At 46.7% G+C, this 15,900-nt stretch overlaps 1 protein-coding gene across 1 annotated transcript; it reads left to right on the top strand.

Moving 5' to 3' along the window:
* The first annotated feature begins 637 nt into the window (after positions 1-637).
* On the top strand, positions 638-10,050 carry LOC109887463 (SH2 domain-containing adapter protein E-like). The gene is made up of 6 exons (XM_031787445.1): positions 638-1,773; positions 4,589-4,715; positions 5,723-5,971; positions 6,534-6,858; positions 8,447-8,566; positions 8,787-10,050. The coding sequence occupies exons 1-6, from the start codon at positions 1,300-1,302 to the stop codon at positions 8,977-8,979; spliced, it is 1,488 nt and encodes a 495-aa protein (XP_031643305.1). The 5' UTR covers positions 638-1,299; the 3' UTR covers positions 8,980-10,050.
* The last annotated feature ends 5,850 nt before the right edge of the window (positions 10,051-15,900 follow it).

The raw sequence follows: 15,900 nt of genomic DNA, 5'->3' as shown, positions 1-15,900 counted from the left end.
ATAAAAAACTTTGTGAATGAAAATGCCTAGTGCTGTGTTTGTTATAATAAAATGTTTTAACTGCTAAGAAAGAGGTACGCTAATGCAGAAACAAACGAAAATCGGTTTGCGCTCCTCGAATTCCAACAGTCCCATACCAAACCGATCAGTGTCTCGGCAGGGGAATGGGTAACAATTCCACTTGATCTACCAGATCCCCTGCAGAGGGCGCCCTTAGCACACATTATTACAGATTATTGGCAATTAGGACAGAGGCCTAGGGGACAGTTTATTCTACTAATTTGAATCAACCACTGAAATAGCCATTCGACTCTTTTCCCTATAGAAAATTCTCAACACAAATTACATATTTTCTTATTTTGAAAACATATTTGTTCTCACTCATTGTGGTGCCAAAACCTGTGAATTCAAGCAGTGTTCATATTTTTGGATGACATTTTTAATTGCAGCCTATTGTGTTGCACACACCAATTTCAAACAATGTAGGTTAATATTGACTATGTTGATTAATAAATATTGACTATGTTGTAATACGGCTGTGATGACAACTTTTTTTAATCATCAATTGAGAAATGCGTTGCCAAAGCTGCCCTGTCTCCTCCCTGTTAGTGAATAATAGCCTACTATAGGCGTTCGTTGACCATTCTGTTGTAGGCTAGTCCACCACCACACCCATTTCCCAACTCCACCAAACTCTTTCTCTCACACACGCACTTCTCTCTCCAGCACTCAGCTTTGACAGCCCGCTCCATACACCAGTAGCTCCGGGAATGGGATCATCATTAGTGAGTGCGAAGAAAAACTTCCAGTTCTTCCGATTCTACGCTCTCCAAAGACTACTCTTCAAACTGCGGGGATAGCTTCGAGATAAAGCGATAGCGTCTGGCAGAAATAGATATTACAGGCGTTACAAGTTGATGAAAGGAGAGGTAACTTTACGCACTGTGGAAACACAAAGCGAAGTGGGTCAAGCGACAAATGGGGTGAAGTTTGGACTTTAAATTATATGAGAACATTTACTACTGAATTTATGGGGCAGAAAAAAATTGTAATAATTTTTTTGAAAGACATTAACATCACAAAGGGGGTAATTCGGATAAGATATCAGGCGCGCGGCGCGTAAACGTAGGCCTATGTGTTTGTGGATGAATGTGCTTGGCAAGTTTTATGTAGGCTAACCAACTATTCTCTGTGACTCGATTGCGGATGATTAATAAACATTAAGACTAAGTAGGCCTAAGTGAGTGTGTTTTGAGCCAAAGCTAGAAACCAAAAAACTGCCACTGATCGTAACCAGCAATGGCAAAGTGGTTTAGTTCCGCCATCAATCTGAAGAACGGGACCGAACGGGTCCGCTCTGCTTCGGAGTCCGGCACTCAACCCCGAACCAGACACGGGTTAACACCGGGGACCAGTCTGAAGGGGAACCGGGTCAAGGAAAGTGCTGGAGGGATGGGCTCTATACTGACCGGAAGAAACCGGAAAAACTCGGCCATCGAACTGGGTCGGAACGGCTCGGGTACTGCCGGGAACTCGTTTAAGGACGGTAAGATCTGGGACAGTCTCATCCCTGGGAAGAGTAGGAAGAATTCCAAGCTCGAGGTGGGGACATCTGAGGAGCATCGGCCCACCAGGACATCCAGTTTGGCGCATGCGTGCATCAGCAGGATGATCAAAGTGGACAAACAGGACAAGGGTCCCAAACATAGCGGTACAGGTGAACAGGTGGGATCCGAAAACGAGAGGGGGAAGTTGGACATCAAAACAACGATGGTGAGTGGCGCAGATTTGGTACTGACATCTTTGTCAACAGTCTTAGATTGAACAAACAAAAATGAAAAAGGCATTTAGTAGTAACAATATATGCTATAATGCTATAATTAGCCCTACCGTGTTATTAGGCTTACTGTAATTTACATTTGATCTTGTTGTTTATTGTCATATGTGTATGGAAGCATATGGAAGATCGTTCCCGCTAACGAAGTTATGAGATAGTAAGTCATAATTACGTAATAGCATGTGGCGTATGGCCAATATACCATGGTGAACTGTAGTATGGTCTGACATACTACGGTTTTCAGCCAATCAGCATTCGGGACTCGAACCAACAGGTTTATAAAAGGAAATAATGCACGCCCTAGAATGTCCTTCAAGCCAATCAGAAACATGTATTCGACAAAGCCATGGTATAACTCATGTTTGACTATGTTTGAGCTGCTTCTGAAAGCAAAAGTCGTATTGAAAACATTATTGGCATTGTTGATTTAGATTTTCATAATGGCTATGATGGGAATGGTATCAATTTAGTAAACTTGCTAGCTTCTTCAGTGGTTGTTGAACACATTTCTAGCAGTAAATGTATTCAATTATAGCCATGGTATGAAAGGGATAATCAACTCGGGGCTCTATACATTCTCTGGAAAATAATGTAACTCCGTTGTGGAACGCTAGTGCGTCGTGGAACACACTTTCCACGTTGTTCATTATTTTCCATACAACGCATAGCCCCACGTCGATTATCCCTTACATATGTAACATAAGTCATAATTATGAGATAGTACATCCGAATAATGAGATACTACGTCATAATTATGAGGTAGTCATTCATTATTATGAGATATGTACGTTATAATTATGAGATAATAAGTCTGGATCATGGACATTGAATAGTCCTGCAGGTCACGACGAAATCTGTGATTCAAACAATAACACAGCCAACTCCCCGCCACTTAATTGGTAAACAGCTGAGGAATGGGGCAGGAGAAATGTAACCACTCTTAAATACATAGACGCAAGGACTCTCACACACAGATGTAGGATCTTCATTTGATCCTGTATGCTACAGCAGGAATAGAATCCTGCAGCAACAGGACATGTGAATTATTATGTGGATTCTAATTCATGGCCATTTTTTGTAGGGGTTGATACATTTTTCATTATGGCAAATCAAGTCTGTTATTTTAAAGCGGAAATTACAAACTTTAGAAGCCTTTTTAATCCTCAAATAGACTACAAGTTTGCCATTCCTGCTGTGCAGGAAAATTCAAAGCAACAAAATTGACCAAATTAAGATCCTACATCTGTATGGATGCAAGAACTGACCATCTGTGTTGTGAACCTGTACAGTGTTTGTTTACAATTACATTGTTTACAAACAATGGAGTAACACAAGTTTATATTTTTGGTTCTAATGGGGTAAGACCATTGCTCATGAGGAATTTCTAAGTTACATTCTTCAAGAATCAATGGCTATATATTAGTAATTCATTAATTTAATTAAACAGGCACCAACTCACAACAACAAAACTCTTTTTGAGTCCATTCATTTGGAACAATATCACCACAAACTCACTCTCTCTCTCTCTCTCTCTCTCTCTCTCTCTCTCTCTCTCTCTCTCTCTCTCTCTCTCTCTCTCTCTCTCTCTCTCTCTCTCTCTCTCTCTCTCTCTCTCTCTCTCTCTCTCTCTCTCTCTCTCTACACACAGACACACACACACACAAAATCTATGATTCACGTAATACAGATCGCCTAAACGTATCTCCTAATAATGACTTACTATCTCAAAATTCTGACTTAGTATGTCCTAATAATGACTTACTATCTCAGAATTCTGACTTAGTATCTCCTAATAATGACTTACTATCTCAGAATTCTGACTTAGTATTGCAATATTATTACTTACTATCTCATTATTATGACATACTGTCTCATAATAACGACATACTATCTCATAATTATGACATTCTAATGACTTACTAACTCATAGTCAGATTTTTTTTTAAATTGGGTGGCGGGAATGAGCTTCCATACATATATGTGTGCACTGATATAAAGAAAGAACTGTAGCTCGGAGAGTTGTGATCAGTCTCTTTCTCCCACCTCAGCCTTTGTCTCTACTTCTCCCTCCCCCTCCTGTCTCTCTTTCCTCACCACACAATGCACTGTGCTTTTATAACCCGCTGCATTCATACCACAGCGCTCGGGACCAGCCGTACAAAAAACACACAATGAGACCTAACCTCTTTCCCCAGTCTGTCTTCCTGTGTCCCTTCCCCTCCTGTTCCCTAACTGCTGTCACCCTCACACACACACACACACACACACACACACACACACACACACACACACACACACACACACACACACACACACACACACACACACACACACACACACACACACACACACACACACACACACACACACACACAATACCTATTTCTCCTCCTATATTTCTTCCTCTAGTGAAGGCTATGTTTGAGGCATCACCTAACACTGTGGTGACTGTAGCTCTCCCACAAGCAGCTCAGATCACTGTGGCGCCGCTTTGATGAAGATCATACAGGCAGTCAGACAGACACGTAAACACTCAACACACAGAGCCATGGGAGGGAAGACACACACAGAGCACAGAGCAGGGGAGATTCCCCAAGAAACATTCCCAGTTCGTCAAGGGGACGTCTCCATACCAACTAGACTGTTACAGGTTAATTACATAGGTTATTGCAGTTACTCTGGCAGAAGGCCTACAGTATAGTACTGTGAAGGTTAGGTAGAGCATTTAACAACTTCTCTCCCGCTGTGTAGCTGATTATTCTGGAGGACTATGCTGACCCGTTTGATGCAGAGAAAACGAGAGAGCAGAGGGAGGCGGAGAGGGAGGGAGAGAACGATGGATACATGGAGCCCTATGACGCCCAGGTTATCATCACAGGTCAGTAAGGTCAGGGGTCAGATCTTGTCCTGGAGAGCTACAGGGAGTCCAAGCTTTTGTTCCAGCACAGCGCTGATACACACTGGCTTAGTTAATCAACGAATCAGGGCTGGAGTTAGTGCTGGGCTGGAACAAAAGCCTGCACTCCCTGCAGCTCTCCAGAATCAAGGTTGTAGACTGCTGCTGTTAAAAGGTTTTTAAAGGATCGGACTAGAACGAGACCCTCCGCTCTCTCTCCCCTGACTTCCTCCCTACTGGCGGTTGCTATGGGAATGGTGTTGTGCTGCGACAGTGGGTGCAGCTTCCTCTTGGATTTCCTGTCTCCTGCCTCTGTTTCCTTTACCCCATTCTCTGGAAGGAAGTTACCTCCAGTTTCTTCCCCCCCACCCCTTCCATTTGACTTTACTTTTGTGTGAAAAGAACCAAAAGACCCCCACCTCCCATCCCCCTCCTCCTGGTCTCACCCAATCACTTCCCAGAATTCAGGAAGAGGTCTGTTCTGTCATCCATTCAGGCTCTGTGTTGACCTTTCTTCCCGTAGCTCCATTGTTTAGTCACACAATAGCCCAGACACACAGGCTACCTGACGGCCTCCACAGACATGTCTGACCACATCACAAGCTACTAAGCTATGTGTTATACTCTTAGAAATAGGGTTTCCAAAAGGTTTCTTCAGGTTTCCCCATAGGCTGTCTCCATTGGTTCCAGGTAGAACCTTTCTTGATCCAGGCAGTACTATTTTGGGTTCCATGTAGAACCCTCTGTGTAAAATGTTCTACCTGGAACCAAAAAGGGTTCTTCCAAAGATTTTTCTATGGGGACACCCGAATAACCCTTTTAGGTTCTAGATGGCATAGTTTTTTCTAAGAGTCTACAACTGAACAATGGATCACAATCATGTCACATTAGCAGTAATGTTGGAATGGCAGAGTTGAGGGTTTGATATCCACATGGGTCAAACAGTCCTACCAAATAATGACCATGTTATTGTTCTAATGACTTTGTAGGTATTCGTAGGCGGGGCTCCAAGGACCTGCTGAAGGTGTGTGTGCTGCTTCCAAAGGGAGATGGAGAAGGGGGCAAGCCCGCACCCCCCCACATCTACGACACTCCCTACGAGGGGCTGCTGGAGACAGATGGGGAGGCAGGAGGGGTGTGGATCCCTGTGACACGGCCGGAGTCAGACCCTCGCCCCCCTGGAGAGTATGAACTACCCTGGGAGTGGAGGAAGGAGGACATTGTCAGAGCACTGACAGGTAGATATATGTTTTCCAGAGGGAGGGAGGTAAAGGGAGGGAAGGAGGGATGTGAAGGGTGGGAAGGAGGGAGGTAAAGGGAGGGAAGGAGAGAGATAGAAGGAGGGAAGGAGGGAGGTAAAAAGAGGGAAGGAGGGATGTAAAGGGTGGGAAGGAGGGAGGTAAAGGGAGGGAAGGAGGGAGATAGAGGGAGGGAAGGAGGGAGGTAAAGGGAGGGAAGGAGGGAGGTAAAAAGAGGGAAGGAGGGATGTAAAGGGTGGGAAGGAGGGAGGTAAAGGGAGGGAAGGAGGGAGATAGAGGGAGGGAAGGAGGGAGGTAAAGGGAGGGAAGGAGAGAGATGGAGAGAGGTAAAGGGAGGGAAGGAGGGAGATGGAGGGAGGTAAAGGGAGGGAAGGAGGGAGGTAAAGGGAGGGAAGGAGGGAGATAGAAGGAGGGAAGGAGAGGGAACATATTGGATACAACAACGATACACAAACATACACAGTTCTCTCTCTCTCTGTCTCTCTCTCTCTCTCTCTCTCTCTCTCTCTCTCTCTCTCTCTCTCTCTCGCTCTCTCTCCAGCCCAGTTTAAGAAGGGAATGAGCAGTTTGCCCCCTAAAGAGGAACCTCCTCCACCCATCAGACAGCAGACTCTCAGTCATCAGCAGACCCTCAGACAGAAGACCTGGAACAAGAAAGTCCTCGTCCCCTCTCCCTCCTCCCCTACTTCCCCCATTCTCAAACTCTCTCCTCCCTCACCACTCTCTCATTCCTCTCCCCCCTCTCCCACCTCTCACTCTTTTCCCACTCCCAAACTTTCCCCATCCTCTTCTCCTCCCTCCACCACCTCCACACCCAACGCAGAGACAGCCAAAGTGGACCCCACCCTGCCCCTGGAGAAACAGAGGTAAGGGAAGAGGAGAGGGAGAAGGGAGAGGCTGGATGGGGGGGATTGAGATACACTATATATACAGCAATATGTGGACACCCATTTAAATGAGTGGATTCGGCTATTTCAGCCACACCTGTTGCTGTCAGCTGTATACATTTGAGCACAAAGCCATGCAATCTCCAAATAGACAAACATTGGCAGTAGAATGGCTTACTCAGCTACTTTCAATGTGGCACTGTCATCAAATCAAATGTCATTGGTCACATACATATATTTAGCAGATGTTATTGCAGGTGTAGTGAAATACGTGTGTTCCTAGCTCCAACAGTGCAGTAGTATCGAACAATTCACAACAATACACACAAATCTAAAAGTATAGAATGGAATTAATAAATATATAAATATTGTGGACATCAGAGTGGCATTGACTAAAATACAATAAAATACAGTATATACATAAGTGATGAGTAAAGCAGTATGTCAACATTATTAAAGTGACCAGTGATTCCATGTCTACAGTATGTACATAGGGCAGCAGCCTCTAGGGTGCAGGGTTGAGTAACCAGGTGGTAACCGGCTAGTCATAGGATGCCACCTTTCCAACAAGTCAGTTCGTCAAATTTCTACCCTGCTACAGCTGCCCCGGTCAACTGTAAGTGCTGTTATTATGAAGTGGAAACGTCTAGGAGCAAAAACGGCTCAGCCGTGAAGTGGTAGTCCATACAAGCTGAAGTGATGTAGTGCGTAACGCCTAAAAATCGCCTGTCCTCGGTTGCAACACTCACTACTGAGTTCCAAACTGCCTGTGGAAGCAACATCAGCACAAGAACGGTTTGTGGACTCTGGAGCAGTGGAAACGTGTTCTCTGTAGTAATGAATCACGCTTCACCATCTGTCAGTCCAACGGACAAATCTTGGTTTGGCGGATGCCAGGAGAACGCTACCTGCCCGAATGCATAGTGCCAACTATAAAGTTTGGTGTTGGAGGAATTATGTTCTGGGACTGTTTTTCATGGTTCCGGCTAGGCCCCTTTAGTTCCAGTGAAGGGAAAGCTTAACACTACAGCATACAATGACATTCTAGACAATTCTGTGCTTCCAACTTTGTGGCAACAGTTTGGGGAAGGCCCTTTCCTGTTTCAGCATGACAATGCCCCTGTGCACAATGCGAAGTCCATGCAGAAATGGTTTGTCGAGATCCGTGTGGAAGAACTCGACTGGCCTGCACAGAGCCCTGACCCCAACCCCATCTAACACCTTTGGGATGAATTAGAACGGCAACTGCAAGCCAGGCCTAAATGCCCAACATCAGTGCCCAACCTCACTAATGGCCTTGTGTCTGAATGGAAGCAAGTCCCCGCAGCAATGTCTCAACATCTAGTGGAAAGCCTTCCCAGAAGAGTGGAGGCTGTTAAAGCAGCAAAGGGGAACCAACTCCATATTAATGCCCATGACTTTGGAATGAGATGTTTGATGAGCAGGTTTACAATATGACATTCATCCCCATCCATTCTACTGCTCTGAAGCTCTAAACATTGTATGTATGTTTATTTCTCCCTCTCTTTCACCTCATCCCTCTCTTCCCCCTCTCCCCCTCCTCTAGCTGGTACCATGGCAGTGTGAGTCGCCAGCAGGCAGAGGCTCAGCTCCAGCGCTGCAGGGATGCCAGCTTCCTGGTTAGAGACAGCGAATCAGGGACCAGCAAATACTCTATCGCGCTCAAGTTAGTGTGTTTCTGTGTTACACTTCTCACTCTTCAGTGAGCACTCATCATTAACCACTTTACACACCACAGACATGGAGGGTGAGCAGCATGTGTTGGAATAACTAAGCCCCTAACCCTTTGCTACAGTACAAACATCCAGACTGTATCCTCTAGTTATGTAGCTATAGCTCCACATCTTCCCCTGTTACTGAAGTAATATGGTCTCTCTCTCTCTCAGGACCAGTCAGTGTTGTGTCCATATCATCGTGGCCCAGACTAAAGGCAGTAAGGGTCTGGGTTATACTCTGGACCAGAGTAGCTGTGTGTTCAACAGTATACCAGAGGTGGTGCATCACTACTGTACACACAGACTGCCCTTCACTGGAGCTGAACACATGACCCTGCAACACCCTGTCTCCAGGCCACACTGAACACACACTGAACACACACACACACCACTGCAAAGGAGTAGCAGGTCTCACCCAAACAGCCTGAGAGGTACAGTATCATCTTGAGTTTCTCCAATGCACAGCCTAGTGGTCAAACCCTCACACTGCGTAGCACAGAGAATGTTTCAGGAGGGAATAATGTTCTGTACTATGTATTATGTCATGTCTCATATGGGCCACGGAAAGAGTGGCTGATGCTTTTGCAGCGGCTAATGGGGAACCTGATAAATACCAAATGCCAAATGTTCAGCTAGTTAGCCTAAGTACCTGTATGTGTAGTGTGCTCTGGGTAATATTAGGCCTCATTGATTTGATAGCTGTCTGTAGGCAGCTATCATCATCAGACACATACAGTATGGTGCCTATTAGACAGAAGTATGATCTGTTTTTGATGTGAATGTATTTGCACATGTGATGGTTTCTGCAATGACCCAGGCTTGTTACTGTAATATCCCAGCCTTGTTACTGTAATATCCCAGGCTTGTTACTGTAATAGCCCAGGCTTGTTACTGTAATATCCAAGGCTTGTTACTGTAATAGCCCAGGCTTGTTACTGTAATATCCCAGGCTTGTTACTGAAATAACCCAGTCTTGTTACTGTAATAGCCATGGAGCCAAAACTTGGAATTGTAATATCCCCGGCTTGTTAATGTAATAACCCAGTCTTGTTACTGTAAAAACCCGGGCTTGTTACTGTAATAACCCAAGATCTTTACTGTAATAACCCAGTCTTGTTACTGTAATAACCCAGGCTTGTTACTGTAATGACCCAGTCTTGTTACTGTAATAACCCGGGCTTGTTACTGTAATAACCCAGTCTTGTTACTGTAATAACCTGGGCTTGTTACTGTAATAACCCAGGCTTGTTACTGAAATAACCCAGGCTTGTTACTGTAATAACCCAGGATCTTTACTGCAATAACCCAGTCTTGTTACTGTAATAACCCAGGCTTGTTACTGTAATAACCAAGGGTGTTACTGTAATAACCCAGACTTGTTGTACAATTCATGAAATACTGTAATGTTGCCTGGAATAAAGTGAATGTGCATTTAGTTTCTTCTGTTTTTTAGATAAAGGCAATTTAATAATTATGACACAGACACACAAACTTGAAAATAAAAGAGAGCCGCACACTCTAGGAGCTCAGATGCAAACAGACACACACACAAACACACACATGCACACACGCGCAGACACACACGCGCACACATACACACACACAAGCACACAGACGTGCGCGCGCACACAGATCAGAACAGAAACACATATGACTTGGGTGATGATTGCCCCGTGATGAGAGTGAGAAGCTAACTACAGGATGTGTGAGCTGAGCTCCTCTTTAACCGCAGAGCCATTGACCTGGGTAGTAAATCAATTAGAGTTAGACACTACACATGAACATACACAGAGAGAGAGAGAGAGAAATACACACTTACAAATGTACAGGCACACCTCACATTTACACCATGCACACATAAGTTGAGTACACACAAAACCACTCTCATTCACATGGTAGGCTTTTTAAAAAGCCACAAACAACAATCTTTTTTTGAAAATAATAAGCTTCATCACACATGTGGCCACCAGACGAGCTAAAGGACTTCTATTGTGCTTCGAGGCAAGCAACACTGAAACATGCATGAGAGCACCAGCTGTTCCGTACAACAGTGTGATCATGATCTCCTTAGCCGATGTGAGTAAGACCTTTAACAGGTCCACATTCGCAGGGCCAGACGGATTACCAGGACGTGCTCACAGCTCAGAGTTCAACACCATAGTGCCCTCAAAGCTCATCACTAAGCTAAGGACCCTGGGACTAAACACCTCCCTCTGCAACTGGATCCTGGACTTCCTGACGGGCTGCCCCCAGGTGGTAAGGGTAGGCAACAACACATCTGCCACACTGATCCTCAACACAGGGGCCTCTCAGGGGTGCGTGCTTAGTCCCCTCCTGGACCACTATTGTTTTCACTATATATAATACCTCTTGGTGATGTCATTCGGAAACATAATGTTAACTTTCACTGCTATGCAGACGATACACAGCAGTACATTTTGATGAAACATGGTGAAGCCCCAAAATTGCCCCCCAAGGAAGCCTGTGTTGCAGACATAAGGAACATAAGAGATGCTAATGTTAGGTCTCAAGAAACAAAGAGATCTTCTGTTAGATCTGACAATTAATCTTGATGGTTGTATAGTCGTCTCAAATAAAACTGTGTCACACCCTGATCAGTTTCACCTGTCCTTATTATTCCCTCCAACCCCTCCAGGTGTCACTTGGTACAGTATCCCTGGTGTATTTATCCCTGTGTTTCCTGTCTCTCTGTGCCAGTTCGTCTTGTATGTTCCAAGTCAACCAGCGTGTTTTTCCCGTGCTCCTGCCTTTTCTATTCTCTTTTACTAGTCCTCCCGGTTTTGACCCTTGCCTGTTTTTTGGACTCTGTACCCGTCTGCCTGACCATTCTGTCTGCTCTGACCTTGAGTCTGCCAGCCACACTGTACCTCCTGGACTCGACGTCACGACCAAGGGTTCAAGGCTATCATGGAGCGAATCAGTGAGTTAGGTCATAGGCAGCCTGCCACCTCCGAGATCACCCAACCATCCAGTAATCTGTCTACTATCAGTGGTGGGTTTGTACAGCCTACCGCGGCTCCTCCGGAGCGATATCCTGGGGATCCTGGAACCTGCCAGGGTTTCTTAATGCTCCCTTATTTTTGAGCTGCAGCCATCTTTGTTTTCTTCGGACCGGTCAAAGATAGTGTATATTATTACGCTAATGTCAGAAAGGGCGCTCTCCTGGGCTACGGCAGTTCGGGAGCAACAATCCACCATTTGTTGTCATCTGGAGGATTTCATGGCAGAGGTGAGGAAGGTATTCGATACTCCGGTATCCGGGAGAGAGGCGGCCAGTAAACTTCTTGAATTACGTCAAAACTCCCGTAGTGTGGCAGACTACAAGGTTGATTTTTGCACATTGGCTGCCGAGAGTGCCTGGAATCTGGAGTCTCTTTTCGATACCGTTCTTCACGGATTATTTGAGGTGGTAAAACCTCGACGCCCTCATCGCCCTCACCATTAGAATTGATGGACGCCTAAGGGAAAGCAGGAGTGAGAGGAGGTCTGGTCTCGGGCACACTCGTTCATCTGCTATGGCTCGCTCACCTTTGAAAATCATCAACGATCATCAACGACGGGTGAATTGGATACTCCTGAGCCTATGCAATTGGGACGAGCTAGGTTATCGGTTGGGGAACGCTCACATAGGCTGAGTTCAAACTGTTGTCTGTACTGTGGAGGGGCAGGACATTACATAGCTACCTGCCCTGTTAGGAAACCCTTGTCTTTGGTGGGTACAAGTACTCTGGTGAGCCAGACTGGGAGTTCACTAATTCCCATTACTCGCACACCTATTTTTGTGCTTTTGCTGTGGGGAGACCCATCTAAGTCTCTCCGAAGTGCTCATTGACTCTGGGGCTGATGAAAGTTTTATGGATGCTACTAATGTTTCTGCTTGGTATTCCCATTCAACCTCTCTCGGTTCCCATGGATGCTAGGGCACTGGACGGCTGCTCAATAGATAGAGTCACCCATAGTACTGTGCCCGTTCATATACAGGTTTGAGGTAACCACAGTGAGACCATACAGTTCCTCCTCATTGCATCTCCATGTTCCGGGTGTCTTGGGATTTTCATGGATCCAAAAACACAACCCTTTTATTGACTGGACCTGTCTTCACTGTCTTCAAGCTGCACAGCCTTCCTCAGGACGTTAGCAAGGCTTTGGATGTTTCTGCCATTCCCACTGAATACCATGACCTCCTTGAAGTTTTCAGCAAGGCACGTGCTACTTCCCTTCCCCCGCACCGTCCTTATGATTGTGTCATTGATCTTCTCCCAGGCACCACACCACCTCGGGGTTGGCTATATTCTCTATCCGGGCCGGAGACCTAGTCTCTGGATACTGGGGCCATCCGTCCGTCTGCATCTCCTGCCGTTTCAGGGTTTTTCTTTGTGGAGAAGAAGGTCCGTGCATTGACTACCGGGGACTTAATGACATTACGGTTAAAAATCGGGGGGGGGCACCATTTTTTCCAAGTTGGACCTTCGGAATGCCTACCACCTGGTTCGGATACGTGAAGGGGAAAACAGACTTCAACACAGCCAGCGGACTCCAGGTCCCCGCTACCACATTGGGCAGAGGGTATGACTGTCCACATGGGACCTTCCCCTTCGGGTAGAGTCCTGAAAACTATCCCCCCATTTCACTGGTCCGTTTCCCATCTCTAGAGTCCTTAGTTCCACTGCTGTCCATCTCTTGTTACCCCATACCCTCTGTATTCACCCAACGTTCCATGTGTCTAGGATTAAGCCCGTGTCTCACTGTCCTTTGTCTTCTGTTCCCAGTCCCCCCACCCCTCCCCCGTGTCATTGATGGCCATCCGGCATACATGGTGAGACGTCTCCTGAGTGTTTGACCAAGGGGCAGGGGTTTCCAGTACCTGGTTGACTGGGAGGATTACGGCCCGGAGGAGAGGTGCTGAGTTTCCGCTAGAGATCCAGCCCTCATCACCGACTTCTACCGCCGACACCCAGGTTAACCAGGTATGCGCCCTAGAGAGGGGGGTGGGGGTACTGTCACACCCTGATCAGTTTCACCTGTCCTTGTTATTGTCTCCACGCCCGCCAGGTGTCTGTAACGATCTTCGTCTTCATCGGATGAGGAGTTGGAAGGATCGGACCAAAACGCAGCGTGGTAAGTGTCCATGATATTTATTATCACAGAACACAAAAATACAAAATAACAAAGTGAATACAAGAAATGAAAATCGAAACAGTCCTGAAAGGTGAAAACACAAAACAGGAAACAACAACCCACAAACACCAGGTGGGAAAAGGCTATCAAAGTAGGGTTCTCAATCAGAGACAACGATAGACAGCTGCTTCTGATTGGGAACCATACCATGCCAAACACATAGAAAAGAAAACATAGGAAAAAAAACATAGAATGCCCACCCCAACTCACGCCCCGACCAAACCAAAATAGAGATAAAAAAGGAACTAAGGTCAGGGCGTGACAGTACCCCCCCAAAGGTGCGGACTCCGGCCGCAAAACCTAAACCCATAGGGGAGGGTCTGGGTGGGCATCTATCCGCGGTGGCGGCTCTGGCGCGGGACGTGGACCCCACTCCACCTTAGTCTTGGCCCACTTAGGTGGCGCCTCTGGAGCGGCGAACCTCGCCGCCGGCCACAGACTGGAGACCCTTGCAGCGGGCCCCGAATATGAGGGTGACTCTGGTAGAGCCGGACTGGCGGGCGGCTCTGGCGGCTCGGGACTGGCGCGCGGCTCTGGCAGGTCCGGACTGGCGGGCAGCTCTGGCGGCTCCGGACTGGTGGGCAGCTCTGGCGGCTCCGGACTGACTGGCGGCTCTGGACTGACAGGCGGCTCTGGACTGAGGGGCGGCTCTGGCGGCTCCGGACTGACGAGCGGCTCTGACGGCTCCGGACAGGAGGGAGACTCTGGAGGGTCCGGACTTTCCTCCCGGTTTTGACCCTTGCCTCTTTTCTGGACTCTGTACCTGTCTGCCTGACCATTCTGCCTGCCTTAACCTCGAGCCTGCCTGCCACACTGTACCTCCTGGAGTCTGAACTGGTTTTGACTTTTTGCCTGTCCACGACCATTCTCTTGCCTACCCTTTTGGATATAATAAATATCAAAGACTCAAATAATTTGCCTTCCGTGTCTGCATCTTGGTCTCGCCTTGTGCCCTTATACTGTGAAGGACCTCTGCGTTATTCTGGACCCTGATCTCTGTTTTGATGAACATATCAAGACTATTTCAAAGACAGCTTTTTTTGCATCTACATAACATTGTAAATATCAGAACCTTTTTGTCCAAAAATGATGCAGAAAAGTTCATCCATGCTTTTGTCAATTCTAGATTAGACTATCGCAATGCTCTACATTCCGGCTACGCAGATAAAGCACTAAATAAACTTCCGTTAATGCTAAACACGGCTGCTAGAACTTGACTAGAACCAAAAAATGTGATCATATTGCTCAAGTGCTAGCCTCTCTACACTGGCTTCCTGTTAAGGCTAGGGCTGATTTCAAGGTTTTACTGCTAATTTACAAAGCATTACATGGGCTTGCTCCTACCTATCTCTCCGATTTGGTCCTGCCATACATACCTACACGTACGATACGGTCACAAAACGCAGGCCTCCTTATTGTCCGTAGAATTTCTAAGCGAACAGCTGGAGGCAGGACTTTCTCCTACAGAGCTCCATTTTTATTGAATGGTCTGCCTATCCATGTAAGAGACGCAGATTCGGTCTCAACCTTTAAGTCTTTACTGAAGACTCATCTCTTCACTAGTTCCTATGATTGAGTCCAGTCTGACCCAGGGGTGTGAAGGTGAACGGAAATGCACTGGAGCAACAAACCACCCTTGCTGTCTCTGCCTTGCCGGTTCCTCTCTTTCCATGGGGATTCTCTTCCTCTAACCCTATTACAGGGGCTGAGTCACTGGCTTACTGGTGCTCTTCCATGCCGTCCCTAGGAGGGGTGCGTCGACTCACTGACGTGATCTTCCTGTCCGGGTTGGCGCCCCCCTTGGGTTCGTGCCGTGGGGAGATCTTCGTGGGCTATACTCGGCCTTGTCTCAGGGTAGTAAGTTGGTGTTTTGAAGATATCCCTCTAGTGGTGTGGGGACTGTGCTTTGGCAAAGTGGGTGGGGTTATATCCTGCCTGGTTGGAATTGTGTGAATTTAAGTATGCTCCCTCTAATTTCTCTCTCTCCCGCCCTGGGACCATGCCTCAGGACTACCTGGCCTGATGACTCCTTGCTGTCCCCAGTCCACCTGTTCGTGCTGCTGCTCCAGTTTCAACTGTTCTGCCT

The sequence above is a fragment of the Oncorhynchus kisutch genome, linkage group LG13 (assembly GCF_002021735.2).
Source record: "Oncorhynchus kisutch isolate 150728-3 linkage group LG13, Okis_V2, whole genome shotgun sequence".
In the NCBI taxonomy this organism is placed as follows: Eukaryota; Metazoa; Chordata; class Actinopteri; order Salmoniformes; family Salmonidae; genus Oncorhynchus; species Oncorhynchus kisutch.
The sequence above is the reverse complement of the archived record's forward strand: the minus strand, read 5'-3'. Positions and strand labels throughout refer to the sequence as shown.